The sequence below is a fragment of the Salvia splendens genome, chromosome 21, assembly GCF_004379255.2.
Source record: "Salvia splendens isolate huo1 chromosome 21, SspV2, whole genome shotgun sequence".
Taxonomy (NCBI): Eukaryota; Viridiplantae; Streptophyta; class Magnoliopsida; order Lamiales; family Lamiaceae; genus Salvia; species Salvia splendens.
Genome location: NC_056052.1, coordinates 11,396,967 through 11,418,335, shown reverse-complemented (window position 1 = coordinate 11,418,335; position 21,369 = coordinate 11,396,967). Strand labels below are relative to the sequence as shown.

At 39.2% G+C, this 21,369-nt stretch overlaps 3 protein-coding genes across 3 annotated transcripts; 2 read left to right on the top strand and 1 right to left on the bottom strand.

Annotated features, from left to right (window-relative positions):
* The first annotated feature begins 3,920 nt into the window (after nucleotides 1-3,920).
* LOC121784233 (GPI-anchored hemophore cfmA-like) lies at nucleotides 3,921-5,793 on the top strand. The gene is made up of 2 exons (XM_042182395.1): nucleotides 3,921-4,455; nucleotides 5,732-5,793. The coding sequence occupies exons 1-2, from the start codon at nucleotides 3,921-3,923 to the stop codon at nucleotides 5,791-5,793; spliced, it is 597 nt and encodes a 198-aa protein (XP_042038329.1).
* LOC121783697 (solanesyl diphosphate synthase 2, chloroplastic-like) lies at nucleotides 5,465-9,067 on the top strand. Its single transcript, XM_042181845.1, has 6 exons — nucleotides 5,465-6,021; nucleotides 6,095-6,219; nucleotides 7,267-7,394; nucleotides 7,476-7,579; nucleotides 8,028-8,155; nucleotides 8,272-9,067. Exons 1-6 carry the CDS (start codon nucleotides 5,829-5,831, stop codon nucleotides 8,818-8,820), a joined length of 1,227 nt encoding a protein of 408 aa, XP_042037779.1. The 5' UTR covers nucleotides 5,465-5,828; the 3' UTR covers nucleotides 8,821-9,067.
* Nucleotides 9,068-20,124: 11,057 nt separating this feature from the next.
* Nucleotides 20,125-21,126, bottom strand: LOC121784232. Its single transcript, XM_042182394.1, has one exon. The coding sequence runs from the start codon at nucleotides 21,124-21,126 to the stop codon at nucleotides 20,125-20,127; it is 1,002 nt and encodes a 333-aa protein (XP_042038328.1).
* Between the last annotated feature and the right edge of the window lie 243 nt (nucleotides 21,127-21,369).

Genomic DNA, 21,369 nt, shown 5'->3' with positions numbered 1-21,369 from the left:
CTGTTGCCTTGATAAAGTCTAACTTGTGTTGTTGTGAAAATCCAATGCAGGTATATTGCCCAAACACTCTATGGTGAAGATAATGACGATGACATCCAGGAACAACAAAAGAGAACTGTCGAGGAGCCAAAGTTGCTGGGCTTACATCCAGCATCTCAGGATAAGGTTCATCTGATGATTATATGTGCTGATTGTTTACTGTTAATTGACATTGTGTTTTCTGCATTTTTGTTGTGTTGTTTGCTATGTAGATTCTGTTGAAGTGTGGTCCATACAGACACTATGTGCAGCTTGGTGAAGACAGGAAAGGGCATCCACCCAAGCGAGCATCATTGTCTCACGTACCTACATATTTTAGTTGTTGAATTTTGATCACCACTTTCGTTCTCTTATTCTATGTCTCTGACTATCTCTATCATTTGTTTATTCCTTACACAGCGGAATCAAACATATTCAGAAAATTTTAAAATAAAATGAGGTCTCTTAATCATAATTTATGAAATAGTTAGTTTCAATCACATCAGTCTACTTAATGAAAACTGCCCACTGTAGTGGTTGGGAATTGGGGGCAAAAAGCACTTGCATCTCTGATCCCTCCACAGAGTCTGCTTCACAGAATTTCTATTGTATTTAAATTATCATTATAGGGTTTTTATTTTTAATAAGTTAATAACAACCACAATAACGATAATATAAAACAAAAACAGCTTCATGCTTTAGTATATATGCCAGCCATACTTGAATGTAATTTTAGGCACTCACAAGTTACACAAGTGCTTTCTAAATGTTCCATTTTTGTCAATTTTAATGATCATCAAGGAAATGCTAAAAGCCATGCAACCCTTCACATTCCCTGACTTGTATCTATTATGATACACTTTATCATTTGATTAACTTTGCGTGCTCTGATACGGAGTGGAGATTGTACAAGCACACATATAGGGAAGTGGTTTGGCAAGTATGAGTCAGCAGAATAGTCCCTCAAATGATAGTTGACTTGGTCAGCTATTCAAGCTAACCGATTGAGAGATATGGGGCAGACAAATCAGTAGATTGTTAGGTGGTTATTTCAGCTTCTTTATTCCTATTTTGTTGCATTAGTTTTCTTATAAATAGGGAGGACCCCAGACGTTGAAAAGCATCTTTGGAGAGATCAATATTGTGGATGGTTTTTACTGTGGCCTCCTTTGTGAGGATTAGTATTCTTGTATTCGTTTCGTTAGTTCCATTCAATTATTTCAAGTTCCTGTTCTTTCAATCCTTTATTCCTAGTATATGTTGTCTTTCGTTAGTATTGAGCCTTTTACTCCTATCATGCTCATTATCCTTTGCAATTGTGCTGCTGGCAATATTGTCATTCTCAATTCACTCATCTGATGTATATGTTCTGTCCCTTAATAGATAAAGGATGTGGCCTCCGTCACGTTGGATATTGCCATAGGCTTGTTGCAGTATCTATCCAGTAACCTTGGTACTTTCTCAGACCTTCATTTCTTGTCTCTATCATTACTTCAAATTACTGACTGATCCAAAATGAGCGTTTGTTTCAGGGAAACCACCCAGATGATAGCCAACCCGTGATTCTGAAGATTGCAAAGGGTGGAATGGGGAGAAATGGTATCTTTTGTTTGGAAAACAAAATATGCTGTTTAATGACTCAACTTGTTAATGAATCTCACTGTCATGCTCTGCCTCTAACCACCTTTCCTTTCAGGAAGTTGGTATTTTCCACTTCAATATCTGATGCTCAGATACTCTTATAGTTATACTGTATTTCTTTGTAATGTATTATCACTTCTAATCATCTCCGTCATATGGTATTTGGCCAAGTGTTTTTGTTGCATACGCATGCTTGCTTTCTAATTTTACATATTATGTTTTCAGAAATAATGTTGTGTTGGAGAGATTGCTTTCATATTTTATGTCTTCAAAGCCTTTGGCAAAGTGCACAAGTTTATGTAAGTAGTATAGTAATGAAATTAATGTTAGTGGATGGTGGAGTCTATTTTATTGTAGTGGTTTAAGTGGTAAATAAATTGATGTATATGGGTTTATAGATTTTCTAAAATAGAAAGTTTGAAAGTTTATATTTTTAAGAGACAGACTAAAATAGAAAGAGTTGTTATTTTTAAAATATAGTATTTGAGTTTAAGTTACCAGAGAATATCTTTAATATTTACAACAAGCGACTGATTATGTAAAGTCATTAATTTGAAATATTTCTCTCAAGTTTAATTGGCACACTAGTTATCTATTAACATGGAGTATGCTATAAGAAAATACTGAATTTTATTAAATTACTTACATTTCTTTGAGGTGTCTTCTGCTCACGGCTATTCTAGTTAAACTAACCTATTTGATATATTGGCCAAACCGTAATATCCGGATGTTCGCGTTTGAGTCTATTGTAAGGTTGTAACACTTTTTTCTTTATAATTTTCCGATCTTAAAAGCAATTCCTCACTACTAAATTTACAATTTTAAAATTTATAATTAACATACTATTTAACGCTTTCATAATATTTTAATTTTTATTTTTATTTTCTAAAAGTTAAAAAAAAGGAGAAAGAAGATTTGGCACAAAAACATATAGTTCAAAAATATCATTACAAGTACTCAAACTATAATAAAAGCTCAAGAGAGTGGGACACACCAATAAGAAGAAATACCAACAAGAAGAAGTGGAAGATGAAGAGGAAGTAGAGGGCCACCGCCGCTGCAATAGAGCCAACCGCTGTCGTGAGAGACACAATCCCAATGATGAATTCCAAGCCTACTCCTCCGCCTGCCTAGGAGAAATGTTCTCCTACATGCAAAACATGTCTTATATTTGGGACCATCGTTGAGCGGAGCAACAACAAGAGAATGCCTTCAACTGTCAAGATTGAGCGACTCAAGAGGATTCACGGATGGCGGAACAACAATTTTGGGAGACTCAAAGGCTTCAAGATGTGTAACAACATCAATTATGGATGCTGTGGGATAGAATAGTATAGTTTTGTAAACAATGGTGAATTATCTAATTGATTTTCATTGTTAATCAATTTCTAAATTAATAAAAAAAATAAAAATGATCTGAAGGTAATTGAAATTTCTGAGAAGAATTTGGGGGTCAACGACATTAATAATTCTTTAAAGAACCTTCCCTTTTATATTAGTACCAAGAGGATGAAATCATTACTAGCCATTAAGAGTGTCCACTATGGGGTGCCCGCGGCTATAGCCGCGGGTTGGGGCGGAGGGCGGGCGGGCTATAGTGGCGAGGTTGTCCACCCCGGGGGCGGACGCGGTGGACGTGGCGAGGGTGGGCGGACGGGCGATCGCCGGGTGCGGGGCGAGGACGCGGCGGGGGGACATAGTCGCGCCTATAGGCGCGGCGACTATAGTGAGGACATCCGCCGCGGCGCATGCGGCGACGATTTTAATTTTTGTTTTTTGTTTTTTTCCTCTATAAATACCACTCCCCACCACCTATTTTTCACCATTTTCACAAAATCCATCCACTCACTATATACACAACCACTCTCTAAAAAATGCACCGAGGAGACGACGAATCACCCGACTCTCAGGAATCGGGATATGGCAGCAATCCATCAAACCCCTCGGCCTATCCTTCGCAGCCATCGGGTTTTGGCGGATATGCTTCTCAGCCGTCGGGCTTTGGCGGATATGCGCCTCCGTCCCAGCATTGGAGTTGGAATCAATCTCCCCCACCGTGGGCATCGAGTCCACCCCTTCCTCCATCTCAGTCGTGGAGGTCTTCTCCAACTCCGCCACCTTTACAGCGGAATCTGAGTCGTTCCGCATTTGGAGATTACAGACCCAACCTAGACGCGCTTCACCAGCCGCGTCCTGGTTCCCCTTTCCAAGCCAGCCAATCTCCGTTCACCGAAGCAGATCAAGACGCATTTGATACTAGGATGGGTCTGCTCAGTTCTGGCATCCCAGATACGCCGGCAGCACGAGTGGAAACACCCGTTCCGACCCGAGGAGGTAGCGGCAGTTGGGGCGGAGGCGGTAGGGGCGGAGGCGGCAGTCGTGGCACCGGCCACGTCGGTGGGCGCACGGGCAGCGGGGCCGGCATTCTGAGTGGCGAGGGCAGTGGCACTGGCGGTAGCGGTGGCTCTAGTTCTGGGTCCAACTGGGGCAAGCCATACACCAAAGACGAGAGCATTGCCGTGGCGAAGGCTTGGGATACTATCACTTCGAACCCCGTGGTGGGCACAGATCAGGCCGAGGGGAGCTTTTGGAGGCGCGTCATGTTTGCATACGAGGAGTTCAAACCCGACGGCGCCGAGAGGCGCGACCCAGAACAGCTCCGGAAAAAGTGGGGTAGGATTCTCCGTGCGACCAAGCGGTTCTCGTCCATATACGAGAACAACCTTCGCCACGCTGAGAGTGGCCGCAGAGCAGCAGATGTTAAGAACCTGTCTGAGGGCCAATACCACACAGAGGGCTGGCCGAAGTTCACCTTGTGGGAAGAGTATCTTGTCCTCGCGGATTGTCCGAAATTCAGGTCGATCGTGGCACACGAGGTGGGAACAGCTCCTGGGCCAAAGCGCACAAGGCACAACCTTGCCGGCGACTACAGCAGTGGAAGCGGCTCGCAAGAGTTCGAGCAGTCCGACGAACAAGTCGAACAGCCAGCCGATACTCACACTAGGCGACGGCGGCCCATGGGACAACAGGCCTCTATCCGCAGCGCCAGAGGGGGTAGAAGTGCCTCCCGCCTATCGGCTGGCGCGTCCGGATCGCGCATCCACTAGCCCGCCCCAATCCCACAGCCCACGGTGCAACCCCACGAGGTATTGGCCAATACCATAGACGTGCAGTTGATGCAACAACTGCAAGACGTATGCAGGTCATACGCAGGGGAAACTGACCCGTACGTCAGGAACGTCTACAAGAGGCTCATCACTCGGATTGAGAGTCGACTGGGGTTGGTTGATAATGCGCCTGGGGATACCGCGGCCGGCAGCAGCGAGAGAGGAGGAGGAGAAGAAGAAGAGGAAGACGAGGAAGCCGACTCCGACACCGAGTAGACGGTGGCGGAGTTTAGTAGTTGTATTTTATTTTAATTATTCGTTGTATAATTTTACCGGTTTGCAATACAACGAATATTCGGCCCTAATTACCTCGTTTTCTAGTTATTTACACTGCGAGTATTTAAATTACATTTGATTGAAGCTAAAAATATTTTAAATTGAAAATTGATTATAAAATTTGGGGGCTATTGGGGGTGTCTACTATAGTGGCAGAAATAGAATTTTAGGGCTGTTGACAACAAAATTGGGGCTATGGACAACAATTGGGGCGGGGCTATTGGGCGTGTCCGCCTTATTGTGGACACCCGTATTAAACTAATAATACATTTGTTGTTCGATTAATTACAAAATTATTGCCATGAATTTGGAAGCCAGATAAGATCTACCGCCCTGTTGTCTCGTCCATTGCTTCTCATATCTCTCACTGTCACACCACTTTTCAAAACACTTTCCAATAAAAGTCTTGAAATTTTGTGAAATTAAACAATCCTGTGTGTTGTATAAAAATAAAAATCCGAAGTCGAATGCTGTATTCTTTTGCTCCACTCAATTTTTCCTGCTCATGCCCAACCCAAAATGAATACGTCTCGCAACCAGCAGCCTCTTCTATTCTTTGAGAAACTCCCCACCTCAACATTTCGCACTTTCCCAGCCTCTTTTTTCAATCAAAGATTCAATTTTTATAGCATTGGAGACTAATTCTGCGTCAAATGAGAAATTGCCCGAGTTTCTGAAGTGGGTTATTTAGCTTCTGGGAAAGAAAGGTTGCTGCTTTTGCTAGTAATGATGTCAGTGACATGTAGTAATCTCGATTTTGGTAGAGCAAGATTGGATTTTGCTGCGTGTGGGTGCTCTTCCAGTGTTTCCACGAGAAATATCGGAAAGGGGCTGCTCAAGAAAGTGAATTGGCGCCGCAGATTCTTGGGTTGCCGGCGGCGCGTGTTTTCGACCAAGACTCCGGAAGCTTTTCTCAATGGTAACTTGTGTTTTTGTAGCTTCTGATATTGTTTGACTTGATATGTATAGTTTTTTCTTGGCGTTGTTTATAGGGGTTGCTGCTGGTCCCCCTCCTGCACTGGACTTGGCTGATGAGGAAAAGGGCCTTCCTTCAATGTCGGATATGTTTGAAGTGGTTTCTGAAGATTTACTGCAATTGAATAAGAATCTGCAGTCGGTGAGTTTCTTGGTTTTAGACGTTTGTTTGATGTTTGTTGGCATATAAGTATGAAACATTTGATTTTCGGCATGAGATTTTATGTAGTGTAGTTTTGTGAGTTAATGAAGAGAGAGTAAAATAAGAGAGGAAAAAGTAGAAAGGATGTTGTTTCCATTTTAGGAGACGTTTCATTTTTTATGGGACAGAGAGAGTATTTTGAGATGGGATATTGAAGGAGAGACACCATAGAAGGATGTTTTTTCAGTGTATGGTAGGTGGGAAGGATATTATGGAATTGGTGATGATGGTTGGTGACTTATTTTCTTGTGTACTATGAATGATCGTAATCGAATGGAGGTTTTATGGGAGGCTTGGTTGATAAGGCCCTTTGGGTACCGTAACATGGATTTCCTTTTGCGGGTGGGGAGGATGAATGATTTTGTGCATGCAAGAAAACACTAGTATATTCGTCGTTGAAGCTCAAGTATGTTGTTATAGATGATACTTTTAACCTATTGCGATGTATGAATCTGGCTACAGTGATGTAATGGGTTGTAACGTAGTTATAGTGCAAAAGCATTGTCCCCAATGAACACAGTCTTGATAAGGCCCTTTTGGCACCGTAACGTGGATTTCCTTTCACGGGTAGGGAGGATGAATGATTTTGTGCATGCTAGAAATCACTAGTATATTCGATGTGCAAGCTCAAGTTTGTTGTTATAGATGATAGTTTTAACCTATTGAGATGTGTGATTCTGGCTACAGTGATGTAATGGATTGTAACGTTGTTATAGTGCAAAAGCATCGTCCCAAATGAAAACAGTTAATAGCAATGGTGAGGAACTGAATGAGACATTCAAAGTTGATTGCTTAATATTGGAATAAGAAGCATCCATGATCTTAAATGGAGAGATCTTGTGGCCACTGTAACTAGTTGGATTATGTCAATTAGGAGAATAAATTGATCAGATAGATGCATTTACTTTTTGTGATGCACCTTTTCGAATTTGATTTGTTAACACTAGTTCACAATCAAACTAACTTAGTGTTTAATATGAATTTTAGATTGTTGGTTCAGAAAACCCTGTTTTGATGTCTGCTGCTGAGCAAATATTCGAAGCTGGTGGGAAAAGAATGCGGCCAGCTTTAGTTTTTCTAGCCTCACGAGCCACTGCAGAAATCGCTGGTCTGAAGTAAGTCGTTAGGGTATTCTCTATATCTTCCTTCAGTCGAGACCCAAGTTGTTCTGTGTACGTAACATTCTCGTGGTTCAGGGATCTTACCAAAGAACATAGAAGGTTGGCCGAGATCATCGAGATGATCCACACTGCTAGTCTGATTCATGACGATGTAATAGATGAAAGCAACATGAGGAGAGGTTAGCCCTATTAGATTTCTCATATCATCCATATCTGTGCTCTTTCAATTTTGATTTCATTTTCTCTTCAGTTTTTAGTTCTTCATATTAAAAATAAATAAATAGTTTAAAGAAAGGAAAAATGCGAATTCTTTACTCTTTATCTTCTCTTGACTTTTTACCTTTTTGTAGTTCAATTTTTTTACTTATCTTTGTCATCTGTCTTTTTGTTTTTAACTTTTTTTCCCAACTTGAAGTATGATACATCAGTCATTCCAGTTTGAACATAATACAATAGCTTGAGTACCACTGGTTCAATGCTTATACCTCTTGCTTGATTACTCATACTTGAAATATGTCGATTTTCTTAGTACTTGAAGTTGTAATCATGTGGTTTTCCCTTAAACGTATATTCAAAAGAGAGCAATCGTTGCTGCACTAGACTTTCTTATATACTGATGCACTGCAGGAAAGGAAACCGTCCATCAATTATATGGCACAAGAGTGGCCGTTCTTGCTGGGGATTTCATGTTTGCTCAATCATCGTGGTACCTGGCAAATCTCGAAAATCTTGAAGTTATCAAGCTTATAAGCCAGGTGTGTTAGAACTTCGCCTCGTGACCATTTGCTGATGATAAATAAAGTGGACAGTAAGGAATAAAAAGCAAAATTTTCTTGTTAAAGGCAAATTACTGAGTATAATGGTGATGCAGGTTATTAAAGATTTTGCTAGTGGCGAAATAAAGCAGGCATCGAGTTTGTTCGACTGTGATGTTCGCCTTGATGAGTATCTAATCAAGAGCTACTACAAAACAGCCTCCTTGATTGCTGCTAGCACCAAGGGATCCTCGATTTTCAGTGGGGTCAACAGTTCCATCAGCGAGAAGATGTACCAGTATGGTAAGAATTTGGGGCTCTCGTTCCAAGTCGTTGATGACATATTGGATTTCACTCAGTCAGCAGAGCAGCTGGGAAAACCGGCTGGGAGCGACCTGGCAAAGGGAAACCTTACTGCTCCGGTCATATTTGCACTTGAGAAAGAGACGAAGCTCAGAGACATCATTGACTCTGAATTCTGTGAGATGGGCTCTCTTGAGGAGGCCATTGAGATTGTCAAGCACAGCGGGGGGATTTATAGGGCTCGGGAGCTGGCAAGAGAAATGGCCGATCTAGCTGTTGAGAATCTCCACTGCCTTCCCCCGAGTCCCTTTAGGCTATCACTGGAACAGTTGGTGAACTATAATTTGGAACGGATAAAATGAAGACATGTTGCTCAGGCCCGCGGCAGTGTGTCGCATGCTCGATTCTTGATCATCACAGAATGGAGTTGTGCATGAAAGCAGGTCTATGTTGTATATTTATAGGAAATCTTGAACAATATTGGTGTAGCTATTGTTGCAGTTGTATCATTGTTGTGGTCATTTTCGGACAATGGCCTATAGAAGAAGTATCCATTTGTTCATCATCAAATGGGAAGCTAATAATATTATAGAATGATTGTCATTTCAACAATAATTTTTCTGATCAATCTCGCTTGTAACTTTTGAAACTGAACATCATCCTAAATTTTAAAATTTTAACAATTGTCGTATATTAATCAAAATTGAAACTAATACTTATGATTATGACAATAAAACAACATTGGTTTGTATATAATGACACACTTTAAATTAACATCGACATTTTATTGTCTACATCATATGTGATTTAACCATATTAGAACTAATTCTGATGATTACGAGATAATTGAAAAAAACCTATGCCCGGTCAAATGATGACAAATTATTGATTATTAGAGACGGAGGGAGTAAAGGTCATGGGAGAAATAAAAGAAAGAAAAAACAATAAGAAACTTTTTGTAAATATAATTTTCGAACTTAAAAATGAGACTAAATTTGATAAATTGACTAATATTAAAAAAAATGAAACTACAGTATAAAAATTAGATGTTTAGATTATATAGTTATCATTAATTTTAAGGAAAATGTTTTAGAGACATAAAGGCATTACCATAATAGGGTCAAAAGGGTAATTTTAGATTATATTAGATTTATAATTAAATTTATGTTATACATAAATACTATTTTACCATTATAGTAATGAACGCTCGTCTTGCTTTTAATTAAGGAATGTATTGTGAGTGTGTTAATGAGCTTTGTTAAATTAAGTGCCTAACATTTAATTACATTTTAAAGTTTTTTTTATTTCATTAGTTGTCAAGCTCTCTCTCTTCTTTACTATTTATATGTTTATCAAAAATTCTTATTTTCCTTTTCTCCAATTATAATTTTCTATAAACAAATTATCATTTTCTTCTTCTCCCATTATAATTCTCCATCAACAAATTATTTCTTCACCAATTTGCTTAATTCTTTATGTAAATTAAAAATGCCTATTTGATCCATTCGGATCCCTTTCCAGCTTCTAGAGCAAATTTCAAAATGTATTTTTTTGCAAATCTTTAAATTTATTGATTCTTAATTTTTAGAATGTTATAATTGAACCTCAATAAAAAAAAATTTGCATGTTCTTAACCCATCTATTTAATATTTATGTTATATAGTTCATAATTTCTCATGTTCTTTATAAAATATTAAAGTTCTTAGTTCGGTCCACTATATTATAAAACAAATTAGAATTTAATATGTGATGTGTTAATACTAATTGAGTTGAGAGTTTTGATTTAAGAATTTTATACTTATGATTTTAATTATTTAATTTTCATAATTTCATTTTCTATGAATTCTTAAACTTTTGGAATGTTACAGTCGAACACAAAAATGACACTATTTATTCCGAAGGAGTATAAAATTAGGCGTTTAATATCTCTGATTTTAATTATTGAGGGGGAATATAACATTTTTATTTTGATACCCTCAGTGGTAATCAAATTAACCTAAAAAACAGCTATAAATAAGAAGGTGGGTTTAGGGTTTTATCTCCTCAATATTGCCTTTGAGAGAACAGAGCGCGCCGTTTATCCTGTGGCGCTCATGTTCCGTTGCCGGCAGATATCGATTACCGGAGTCCTTTCTCAGATCTCAATTGATGAATTCTCCACTTCCTCTTTTGCTCTGAAAAGGTCTCACATTTCTCCAATTTTCATTTTAAGCTATTTTGATCGGCCGATCCAAAGGGCTCTCTGCCATTTTACAATGCGTGAATGCTCTATTTCACCCGGCCTACATTTATTTTGGGGCATCTTCAACTTGTGAATTCACACGTTTTCGTTTCGTGCTGAAAATCATCGAAACTGCCCTATATTTTTTTTAAGCTCTCACTTTTTCTGTTTTTTGTTTTTGTTTTTCACATTGGTCAACAATTAAACTTAACTAATCAATTAAGCGTTTGGATTTGAGTTTGCCAGAAACTGTGCTGTTTCATTCAAACCAAAAAATTGATTGTCTAGAAATTATTTTTTTCACGCGTTTTCCTGTGTTCAACGTCAGATCAGATGAAGTGAGATTTCTTGCAAAACCTTTACTCATTGCTTCTTAAAGAATTTTCACATGTGAAGGTTTCATGGCGAAATATTTATTGACGTAGTAATTTGTATAGACTTCCTCTGTCCTAAAATAAAATAGACGCATTTTATTCATGAACGTGAGAATTGATAAAGTCAGATAGTTAGAAAAATTAAGAGAAAGAAAAAAAGTTAGTGATAAGAAAGCTATTTTATTGTAATGTTATTGTAGTAAGTGTAATTGTTTTAAAAGTTTTCATATTAAATTGAGTTTAATTTTGATGGTTGGTGTATAATATTAAAATTAGTTTCTTTTTTAATGTTAAAAGTAGTTTATTTATTAGGACATATGAAATACTCTCTCCGTCCACGAATAAAGGTCTCATTCTTATCAGAAATGTTAAGAACAGTGAGTTAGTGGAGTAGGGATTTCACTTGTATATATTAGTTTTGAATGATATGTGACTGGAGTGAGTTGGAGGAACGTAAGGTCTCTTTACTATTTATAATAATTATGAACATGGATTCCTATCAAAATAAAAAAAATGAGACTTCTCGCGGACAGAGGGGACAGAGGGAGTATTATACTACTATTATCAGTCTATAAAAAATAATTTTCTCTTTTTATTATGGGTCTTTACCTATATTTTTGGCAAATTTTTTCTAATTGATCAATTTTGCATTAAAAATTGTATCATTCCAAATTCCTTTTTTTATCCTTTACTTTAGCATTAAAACCATCGAAGAGCCGTGTCGTATAATTTGACGATATTTGAATGTTAGTGATAATGTCGTTAAGAATAATTCAGAATTGCCATATGTGGATTGACTAATAATGAGGAGTTTGAATACATATATAATCACTGGCCACATAGGTTTTACAATCATCAACCATAATTGATGAAAGAGCCGTTGGTCTCATTTTACCCCTCTTTGTTTGTGAATTTGCCGTTGAGTCAACCCACGAAGAACAAGCTTCATTGCTTAATTAGCCTCATGTCTGGTTTATAAAAGATGAATGTGCTTTATCATTCCCACATAAAATTCCAGCGAGCTTTGAATTTAGAGAGCAATTCAAATGGGAGACGTTCCACAAGAGCTCTTTAGAGCATCCACATCGGCCAGCATGTAGCCGTCCGTCCGTGCTAGCGGCACGGAGACGTTGGCACAACGCTGCTCGATGCATCGAGCACGTCCGTGCCAGCGAGCAGGCGACGTGACGCGTTCTGATTGGCCAACGGCATATCCGTTGGAAAATTATTTTTTTTTAAATCGAAAATAATACCAAAAAAATCACAATCCCAAAAAATGGCCGTTTTTTTGCCCATTTTTCTGTATTTCCCCCCCCCCCAAAATCATCTATAAATACACACATTCATTATCCATTTTTCACATCAAATCATCTCTCATTCATATTTTTCATACAACTTATCTACACCTTCACTTCTCATTGCGGAAGCGGAGCGCGAAGAACAAGAATACTACGAACAACATCGTGCCGCTTATGAAGCATATGTCGCAGCGAATACCCCAGCCCCTCCTCCTCAACCAACTAGATCAACTCGCCGCTACATCCATCGTGACCGTGAGGGAGCACACGAAAAGCTCGTTGACGACTATTTTTCCGACCAGCCGCGGTTTTCGGAAGATTACTTTAGGCGTCGTTTTCGCATGTCAAAGCGCTTGTTCATGCGTATTATCAACACATTGTCCGCCCATGTTGAATACTTCCAAACAGGTCCAGATGCATCCGGTTGGCAAAGTCTCTCGGCGTTGCAGAAGTGTACGTGTGTCATTCGACAACTCGTTACTAGGCAAACGGCCGACCTCTTCGACGAGTATTTGCATGTCGGTGAATCTACTAGAATCCTTTGTCTTAAAAATTTTTGTGAGTGCGTTCGTTCAGCTTTCGGTGATGAATTCCTTCGGACACCCACCACCGATGATTGCCAACGGTTGCTTCATCTTCACGAAATAGTCCATGGCTTTCTCGGTATGCTAGGCAGCATTGACTGCATGTATTGGAGGTGGAAGAATTGCCCGACTGTTTGGAGGGGGCAACACTTAAGCGGTCACAAAGGCGGCAGCCCAACATTTATCCTTGAAGCGGTCGCCAACTACCGCCTATGGATTTGGCATGCATATTTCGGTGTTGCCGGATCCAATAACGACTTGAACGTGCTCTATTCTTCACCCCTCTTCAATGATGTATTGAATGATGTAGCACCGACGATCGACTTCACCGTCAACGGAAATGTATACTACATGAGTTACTATCTCGCCGATGGTATCTACCCAAGGTGGTCGACTTTCGTGAAGGCGCTCAGCAACCCGCAAGACGCGAGACAGGTTCCTTTTGCGCAGCGTCAAAAGTCCGCGCAGAAAGACGTCGAAAGAGCCTTTGGGGTCCTTCAAGCCTGATTCAACATTGTGAAGGCCCCGTCTCGGCTATGGTACGTGAAAAATATCGCCAACATCATGTACACATGTATTATCTTACATAACATGATTATAGCCGACGAAGGACCGAGGGCGGCTAGCTTTTACGACGAGGATGAAGCCGGAAGCTCAAGCGCGAGGTCTCCCCCACGCCGATGTGTGCATACGATGGTGGGTGAGAGGATCGAAACAAGGCACACAATGCGCGATACCCGAACCCACGTTGAGCTAAAAGAAGACCTAATCAAACACATTTTGACGAAATTCTACCACGAGTAGTGGTTTTTTTTATTTTAGGAGTTGAATTATGTATTTTTTATTGATTAGGAGTTTAATTATGTAATTTTTAATTTTTATAATTTTAATTATGTAATTTTTAATTTTTAGGATTTTAATTATGTAATTTTTAATTTTTAATTTTTAATGTATTTTGTAATATTATTCCGGGTATTTTTAATGTATTTTAATTTTGTGGAAATGTTTTTATTTAAATTGAATAATGGAATGGTGGGACCCTTGTGCTCGTCCTTGCGGCAGAGCACGGATGTGAGTGTTGTGCTCTTGCCTAAGAGCAAGCAGAAAAAGTGGGTCCGGGCCCACATCCGTGCTCGTTGGTAAGAGCACGGATGTGGATGCTCTTATGCTTGTGATGGCAAATCCCATGATTCACCCAAATCACAAGGGAGCTCTCTAATTCAAATGGGAGACACTAGAAATTGCAAGGTAATTAACCCAATATGAAACCAAATGAGGGCAAAGAAGGATACTTTGTGCCTTCAGCGTGCCTTGCATACATTCATTGGCTCACAATAAACAAACTTTGTGTATCAAACATGTGAATTTGGTAATTTTGTAAAACTTGGGAAGATGGCACTATATATACAAAATATAAAATATTTTATTAATATTTTAAATTAGTACAAAAAGTTTAAGTATACATACAAAATTTTATAATAAATATTTTAATTAACTTAAATCACCAACGCCATTTTTATCGGGTGTTTTACCAAAAGTTAACTAAATGGTTATTGGATGTAGATATTGTTGGAAAACGTGAGAAATTGGAAAGGGATTTAGCCTTTCATTTTCTAAGTTTTTTGGCTTTTCACTTCTAAGGTAACCTTCAAAATGTTTATGAGGTGCCTGCCTTAATGCCGAGACCTTTCATGTGGTCACTCCTATCCTATAAATAGGTGTGGATTTGAGAGATGGAAAACACACCAACAAATCTTCTCTTTTCTCTCTAGCTCTCAAGCATTCTAGTTCGCATTTAGGAGCATTGCATTGCTCGGTTCTCGCCTCCAATTCAAGTTCGTCGGTGTCTACGAGTTTGAGGTGCTTCAACTAGGTAGGAGGAAAGTCGTTTCATCTTTGGTGATGTTGCGCCAATCCGTGAGCACTAGCCGGGGCGTATCTCATCTTGCGGAGAGAGGGATACCTTGACTCGACTTGAAGAAGACAATAGTTTGCATTCTTGTTACTCCCATTGTATTTACTTTGATATATTTACCTTCTAGTTTTGATTCTTTTGTAATAGCATGAGTTGCCCGTGTAAAGACAACATTATTTCCAATTTCCAACAGATATTATGCAAGCCACGAATTATATATCTTCACATCACATTCTTAATTAATTTAGCACTAATATATTTTACTATTGAAAGCTCCTTCATAAGAAATACTTTCAGCACATTTTTAAAAAACAAGCAGCAAATAAACTCAAAATACAACTACAATCTTTCTCAACCAAACATGAATTCTCATATTTGAGAAATTAGTAATGATATTGAAAATATTTTCAAAACCTTAAAACTTGTCACAAAGTAGATTACTGTTGCTCTCTTTTTCCTGCATTTGCTCCAACCGCAGCAGTGCCTCAAAGCTTGGTTGAAGCATCTGAAGCTGACTAAAACTACAGCTGTTAAAGCAACCGAGACATGTTTCTAAACTAAATCACGGTCAGCAATCAAAACTCATAAAGCAAGTAAATAGCAAATAAAAGGCAACCAAGAATTAAAATTTAAGCAACTGCATTTGACAGAAGTGTAAAGACTTGACAAAAGTGTAAAAGATGGAAATTTTGAACAAAAACTCCTAAATTTGAATAGAGGTTCTAGACCCTTTTTTCAAAGCCCACCAAAATTTTTATAAAAAATCAAAGGTAAGTGTATACCTGTTGGCTGTTGTTATTCAGCGACAGAAGTCCTGATTTTTGTTTGAGCAATCAATTGTAGTAATATATTGTGGAGTGACGATTCATCTTCGTGAGGGTAACTTTATTTCTTTAACTTCTTCTGATATGTTTGATGAGACACTTAAAATAATTAACGGCGTTATTTAAGTAAAATGTACTATTAGCTTAAAACATTTATGAAACATTTTATATGTATAGTGTAAACTTAAAATTTTTTGTATCAATTTGAAACATTTTGTATGTATAGTGTAATTTCCATGTAAAACTCTCGATTCCAACTTCATGTAGTGTATTTTCTATTCTTGGCCTATTTTAAGCTTTTCTTCTATAAAAAAAACTCAACAAATTGACCAATCAACCAATTCGTAGCATTATTGACAAATCATATTAAATTCATGTGAAAATAAATCAAAACAAACCAAGTCTAAACACTAAATGAATGTATAATTTGTGACATCATATTTGTGACTATGTGATATTGATGTTATGTTAATCGGTTGTTTGCATCACATTCTTAGAGAATATGATTGTTCTCACAACTAGGTTACAGTAGTAGATATATGTGATAGATACCTGAATATTTTGGAGACTATTTGTATACTGTGCTACTAAACCGTTCGTCAAGTGTCTACCGTTTATAATTGAATGGAATATGGAATAATCTGAGATCATTACATTTTGTTTGTCGAGTGATGTGTTGTGACCCTACACAACGTTTTACCACTCAAATGATGCTTAAGAGTTTAAGACACCAACTTATGTTGTACTACATCATAAGACAAATAAAAATACTAGTTGAGCTAAGAATGTATTCATTGGCCGAATAGAATTTTGAGAGAATTATTTAAAGTATTTGCATATGATAATTGGGTCGTTTAATAAATATAAGATAAAGTGATTGATCTATTTGGATAGACGCATGATAAATCCTAGACACAATTGAGTGATTCGTAAACGTAAGGACATTACTATAAACTTTATGTAAATGCATGTTTATTGAACTCACATAACCGCCTTTCATATATCGAGTTTGCTGCCAACGTAGTGTGGGAGTTTTGTGTAGATTTTGATTTGATTATCGTCAATAATGGGGCCTACATAATCAAGTGTATTGTTGATCCGCTCAAGGATACAACATTTTAGCTGTGTATTATATCCAATGCTAGTTCAACTTGGAAATTAAAAAATTATGGACTAGATTAGGATAATGACTTAATTAAGTATAATTAGACTATGAATTAAATAAATCATACAAAAAATTAGTTGATTTGCCCAGGGCTCATCTGTTAGTTATTTTGTATATTCTGGTAATGAAATACTCCATTTGTCCTAAAAATAGATAATTTATAAACGACACGAGTTTTAATATGCAATTGGTAAAGCAAGAGAGAAATGAGAAAAAGTAAAAGAGAAAGAGGGGGAAAAGGTAGTGGAATGAATGTTAGCGGATTGTGAGGTCTGTATTATAAATGATGTGTATTATTATTATTTGTTGAAAACTTTCTATATTTAAACTTTGCCTAATTTTTCAGGATGTCCAAAAATGGTAAAAGTAGCCTATCTTTTTAGGACGAGGGGAGTATGTTACAAAAAATCTCATACATAAAGTTCTATAAAGATACACTGACTTTCTTCTATAGAACTATTATGTCGGGATTAGGCCATCCGCATCCATGTCTCTTATCCGTCTCTTAACCGTCTCATCTATTCACTATTCATGGGTCCCACTGTACTTTTCACCCCATCTCTTAAGTAAGAGACAACACCTGCATCCCTCCATCTCTTAACCGTCTCTTAACCATCTCATCCCTTAACTATTCATTCAATTTTATTTTTATTTTTATTTCCAACAAATTCAATTAATAAAAACACACTTCATTAAATAAAATAAATTACAACTTAAAATTCTAAAAAAAAATAAAAACACATAATTAATATCCTAAAAAAATTAAAAATACATAATTTAAAATCTTTCGCTCACTCTCTCTAAATTCAAAATCTCAAAACTCAAAGAAGCAGAAGAAAGAGTTGTCTAATGACGATCATGTGCGTCTACTGGTTGTCAAATTTTGCCCAAATGTGCTCCATTAGATCCTCCTGGAGTTGGGCGTGGGCGGTAGAATCACGTGTCCTTGCCCGAACAGACAGCCGCTCTTGCAAAGACGGATGCACTCCAGTGCGAGGCGGTCTACTTGCGGTAGAGCTTCCTGGGGTTTTAGGGTCGAACCAATTTCCCGCCTCAGGTCCTTTGTCAGCGACAATCATGTTGTGCAAGATTATGCACGTATACATGATGTTGACCATATTCTCCATAAACCACGTACGAGCCGGGGCTTTGATAATGTTGAATCGAGCTTGGAGAACCCCGAACGCTCTCTCCACATCCTTGCGAGTTGCCTCTTGCTTCTGCGCAAAAAGAGCCCGTTTTTCGTTCATCGGCCTGTTGAACGTCTTCACGAAGGTTGGCCACTTCGGATAGATGCCGTCGGCAAGATAGTACCTCATTTTATACTGACGGTTGTTAGCGATGAAGTTGATGGCCAGCGCTTTACCATTCAAAACTTCGCTGAAGAGGTCGGATTGGTTGAGCACGTTGACGTCGTTGTTCGATCCGGGGACCCCGAAATACGCATGCCAAATCCATAGCCGGTAGTCGGCAACGGCCTCGAGTATAACGGTGGGGTGGGTGCCTTTGTGGCCGCTCGTGTATGACCCCCTCCACGCCACAGGGTAATTCTTCCTTTACCAATGCATGCAATTGACGCTGCCGAGCATCCCGGGGAATCCGTGCACTTATTCGTGAAGCCAGAGCAGAAACTGACAATCTGCGATGCTTGGCTTCCGGAGAAATTCGTCGATGAAGGCTGCCCGGACGACTTTGCAGAAGTTCATTAAAACAGTCTCCCAGTGCTTTTCTTAATGTGCAGGTATTCGTCGAAGATCAAGTTCCGTCATGAGTCTCTTTAGCCACAGTATCTCAGTGAGACCACTTCTTATTCCTCGAAATTCTGCTTCTGCACTTGATAGTGCAACCACCTTCTGTTTCTTGCTTCTCCAAGTGACAAGGTTTCCTCCTACAAAGGTGAAGTAGCCTGCGGTTGATTTTCTATCATTTGGGTTCCCAGTCCAGTCTGCATCAGTGAACCCATGTACTTCTAAGTGACCGTGTTTCTCAAACAACACTCCATGATCTGTTGTACCCTTCAAGTATCGGACAATTCTCAAAATAGCCTCCCAATGATCTTCCTGCGGTGAATGCATGAACTGGCTGACCACTCCCACTGCATACGCTATATCTAGGCGGGTATGTGAAAGATAGATGAGTTTTCCGACTAGTCTCTGATATCTCCCCCTGTCAGTAAGTTTCGCTCCTTCACATATTTGTAACCTGAAACTCGCTTTGGAAACGTGTGTGCTTTTTATGCTAGGTCAAGCTTCTCAGATCCAGAGAATCCGCTAGATCACGAGGTCTAGGAACTCAGAGGATATCAGAAATCTCAGTCGTTGGACACACTGATTCCGCGTTCAAAACCCTCAACCAGTTATACTATGAATTAGTACAGGGAAGCAGGGATCGATCCCACGAAGATGGACGCGTAAGAAAACATTTAGAAGACCTTGGAAATGGTGAATGGCTGCTGCCACGCAATTTTGGGTTGAGGTAAAACTACTGCTAGACCTAGGAACGAATTAAACATTAGACCTAGGAAACTGAAAACATCATGCTGACATCGAACTTCCTCATAACTGCGAGATATTAAACTAACTTCTTAGACCGAGCAAACAACTTCCTAATATAGCTAGACAGAAAGTGAGTAAACAGCGGGGACCATTTTCCAGAAACAGCAAGTACGAAATAAAGCTGCAAATAACAAACTAAGGATTTAACTAACAACTACCTGCATTTCATTGCCTAAATCACACACGAACATGAAGAAAACAGAGCACATTTCCAGATTCAAACAAAATGTAAAAGTGCGGACGTCGGAAACTTGCAATTAGCCGGAAATAAAACAGATCTACATGTACTAGACGGAATGAAACAATTGTTTTCCATGTGTTCGATATCCGGTACTGACCTTTAGCTATACTATATATACTCTGTATACTTGCAGGTTTATTTAATGCTAATAAAAAGTGCATCAGTAATTCGGATTTTCGGATGTCATGTGAGGCAATTTCACAATTATGCATATCTAGGGGTTTCATTTTAGGAGGATGGGGTATCAAGTTTAAATCATGCATATCTGGGGGACCATTCTACAAAATGTGAAATAACATAGGATTTGATCCACGATCAAACCATTTACCTCCTGAATGAACTCCGCCGCCATTCCATTTCTGCGGCTCCATCACTCCAGCCCTCTCCATGAAATTTCCGACCGAACCCCTCCGATACGCCTTCACCACCACTCCCACCTTTGTTTAGCTGGTTTGTCCCTCCGTCTCGGTGTTGATTTTGGGCGTTGTTCTATTTCTGCCCTATCTCTTTGATCCCGACGGCGGCGAGCTTTGATTGAGCTCTCGTTTTCTGTCGTTCATCCCACCATTCCGGGTATCCCACCGGGAGAAAGCAGGTCTCCCTCGTGTGCTTGTTCTTGTCGCAGTGAGAACACCACAACTTGATTTTGTCAATTTTTCCTTCGGTTTGGTGACTGCTTCCGGTAGGCGGCGATCGTGGTGGCCCGTTCCTGTTGCTTGGTCGGTCTCTCTGTGCCCCGAATCCATAGCCAAATTTTCTCGATGATGCATCAGCGCTTCCTACGCCAGAGTCTTCGGAGGTTTTAGGGGATGCCGGTGGCATGATTTTTAATCGAGTCGCTTCCCTCTGGACCCTCCCGTAAGCCTCTTCGACTGAGGGATAGGGCTCCTCCTTGAGGATATCCCTTTGGATTGTGTCATACTCTGGATTCAGCCCCGTGAGGAACTTGAACAGCCTCATCGTGTTTGAGAATTCCCTGAATTTCTTGACTCCCTTGCCACAGCAGTCGACGGGTTGTTTTCGACATCGATCCACATTAATCCACAGCCTGTGGATTCGCCGATAGTAAGTTTCAAGATCCATGCTTCCTTGCCTGAGTGCAATCGCCTTATCCTCCATATCATATATGAGGTATGGGTCCCTCTTGCCTTCGAAGGTTACGACGAGATTATCCCATATGGCTTTCGAGGTTTGGTGATGGGCGATGTCAGCAATGATGTCGTTTTCGATGTTGTCGACGATCCACGAGAACACCACGAGATTAGTTTCCTCCCAATCAGCATATCTGTGACGTTCTGGTTCCGGTGGCTTATCTTTGATGTGCGAGTATCCTCCTCTACTCCCTATTGCGACTTTCATTAGTCGCGCCCACAAAGGATAGTTTTTTCCATTCAATTTGAATGCAACATTAACATTCTTGATTGTCTTCAACTTTGAAGGCTTAATTTTTGGTTTGGTATCTACTTCTGAATCTGAATTTGAATCTGACATGTTTCTTGTGCAGGGATTGGTTTTTCTGGTAGGGTTGGTTTTTCTGATTTGGTTTTGGTCTCTTGACCGAGATATGGTATGAACACGGCTATGATGAAATTTTTCTGAGCCGGATCTTTCTCTGCTCTGATACCATGAAGAAACGATTGGGAGAAGGTTTCATATATTTACTTGACGAATATCACACAATATATTACATTGTTATATAGGCATAGAATATGCATATATGGTAAACTTAGATTA

Excerpts from the sequence above, each read along its gene's own strand:
- LOC121784232 (XM_042182394.1), bottom strand. The coding sequence starts at position 21,126 with ATGTCAGATTCAAATTCAGATTCAGAAGTAGATACCAAACCAAAAATT.
- LOC121783697 (XM_042181845.1), top strand. The coding sequence starts at position 5,829 with ATGATGTCAGTGACATGTAGTAATCTCGATTTTGGTAGAGCAAGATTG. Across the intron at positions 7,395-7,475 it reads GCAGAAATCGCTGGTCTGAA|GGATCTTACCAAAGAACATA; the intron begins GTAAGTCGTTAG and ends CTCGTGGTTCAG. Across the intron at positions 8,156-8,271 it reads TTATCAAGCTTATAAGCCAG|GTTATTAAAGATTTTGCTAG; the intron begins GTGTGTTAGAAC and ends ATGGTGATGCAG.
- LOC121784233 (XM_042182395.1), top strand. The coding sequence starts at position 3,921 with ATGGGTCTGCTCAGTTCTGGCATCCCAGATACGCCGGCAGCACGAGTG. Across the intron at positions 4,456-5,731 it reads GGGCCAATACCACACAGAGG|CATTGGAGACTAATTCTGCG; the intron begins GCTGGCCGAAGT and ends CAATTTTTATAG.